Here is a 952-nt window from a genome sequence, read left to right as displayed (position 1 = left end):
TTTGGGGTTTTTTGGTGGGTTTTTTTTTTTTTCTTTCCTTTTTTTTTCCTTTTTTTTTTTTAGGTTTTTTTATTTTCCTTTTGTTAGAAGGCTATATATGTATAAAAATAGACATCTGATTGTAGTGCTTTACTGTGCCTTTGGCCTGCCCTGCAGTTCCTGGGTTTGCTTTTTCCCCTTTTGAATAAAATAACATTAAAAGAAGTCCGAGGGAAAAAAAAAAACAACCAAAAATAAAAATCAAACAAAAAAAGAAATTAACAAAAAAACCCTAACAAAAAAAAAATTAACAAAAAAACCCCAACAAACAAACAAACAAAAAAACAAAAACAAGAAAAAAACAACCCCAAAAGCGGTTCATGTTCCCCCACTCCGCCCTGGGGGGTGGGAAAAAACAAACAAACAAACAAACAAACAAAAACTACCCCAAAATCCCCACCCACCCCCCCAAAAAAACCCACCCAAAAAACCTCCCCCCCTAAAGTGATCCGGAGGAGGAGGGCGGCAGTGCAAGGGGCCGGGAAGGCTTAGCAGGAGCACTTGCACTCGGAGATGAGCGGGTACTGCACGGGGATCCAGGTGCAGTATTTCTGGCTGGACCAGCCCTGGCAGTGCCAGCGCAGGAAGGTCTTGGTGACCGACTTGACGGGCTTGCAGAACATGCCCTCGGGCAGCGAGCAGGACTTCTCGGCCAGGCAGTTGCCCTCCTTGATGTAGCGCGGCCAGAAGCGCACCCCCAGGTCCTTCCAGGCGTAGAGGACGGGGCAGTGGGTGTGCGCCCACAGCCACTGCAGCACCTTCCGCCGCGCCTTCTTGCCCAGCCGCAGGCGGGGGCCCCGGGGCGGCCCCAGCTCCAGCCGCCGCAGCTCCGCCGGCAGCGCCGCCCGCCCCCGCCCCGCCGCCGCCGCGGCGCCCGAGGCGTTGGCCGGCCCCGGCACGGCCACGGCCATGA

General features: G+C 52.7%; 1 protein-coding gene across 1 annotated transcript in view; it reads right to left on the bottom strand.

Moving 5' to 3' along the window:
- Nucleotides 1-448: 448 nt before the first annotated feature.
- Nucleotides 449-952, bottom strand: part of LOC113957959 (noggin-2-like) — a 1,114-nt gene continuing 610 nt past the window's right edge. Inside the window, exon 2 of the mRNA XM_027665889.1 lies at nucleotides 449-930. Coding sequence (XP_027521690.1) covers nucleotides 528-930 — 403 coding nt within the window. The 3' untranslated portion in view covers nucleotides 449-527. The remainder of the gene's footprint in view (nucleotides 931-952) is intronic.

This window comes from Corapipo altera, unplaced genomic scaffold (assembly GCF_003945725.1).
Source record: "Corapipo altera isolate COAL_440 unplaced genomic scaffold, ASM394572v1 146, whole genome shotgun sequence".
Taxonomy (NCBI): domain Eukaryota; kingdom Metazoa; phylum Chordata; class Aves; order Passeriformes; family Pipridae; genus Corapipo; species Corapipo altera.
This window is presented reverse-complemented; position numbering and strand designations above follow the sequence as displayed.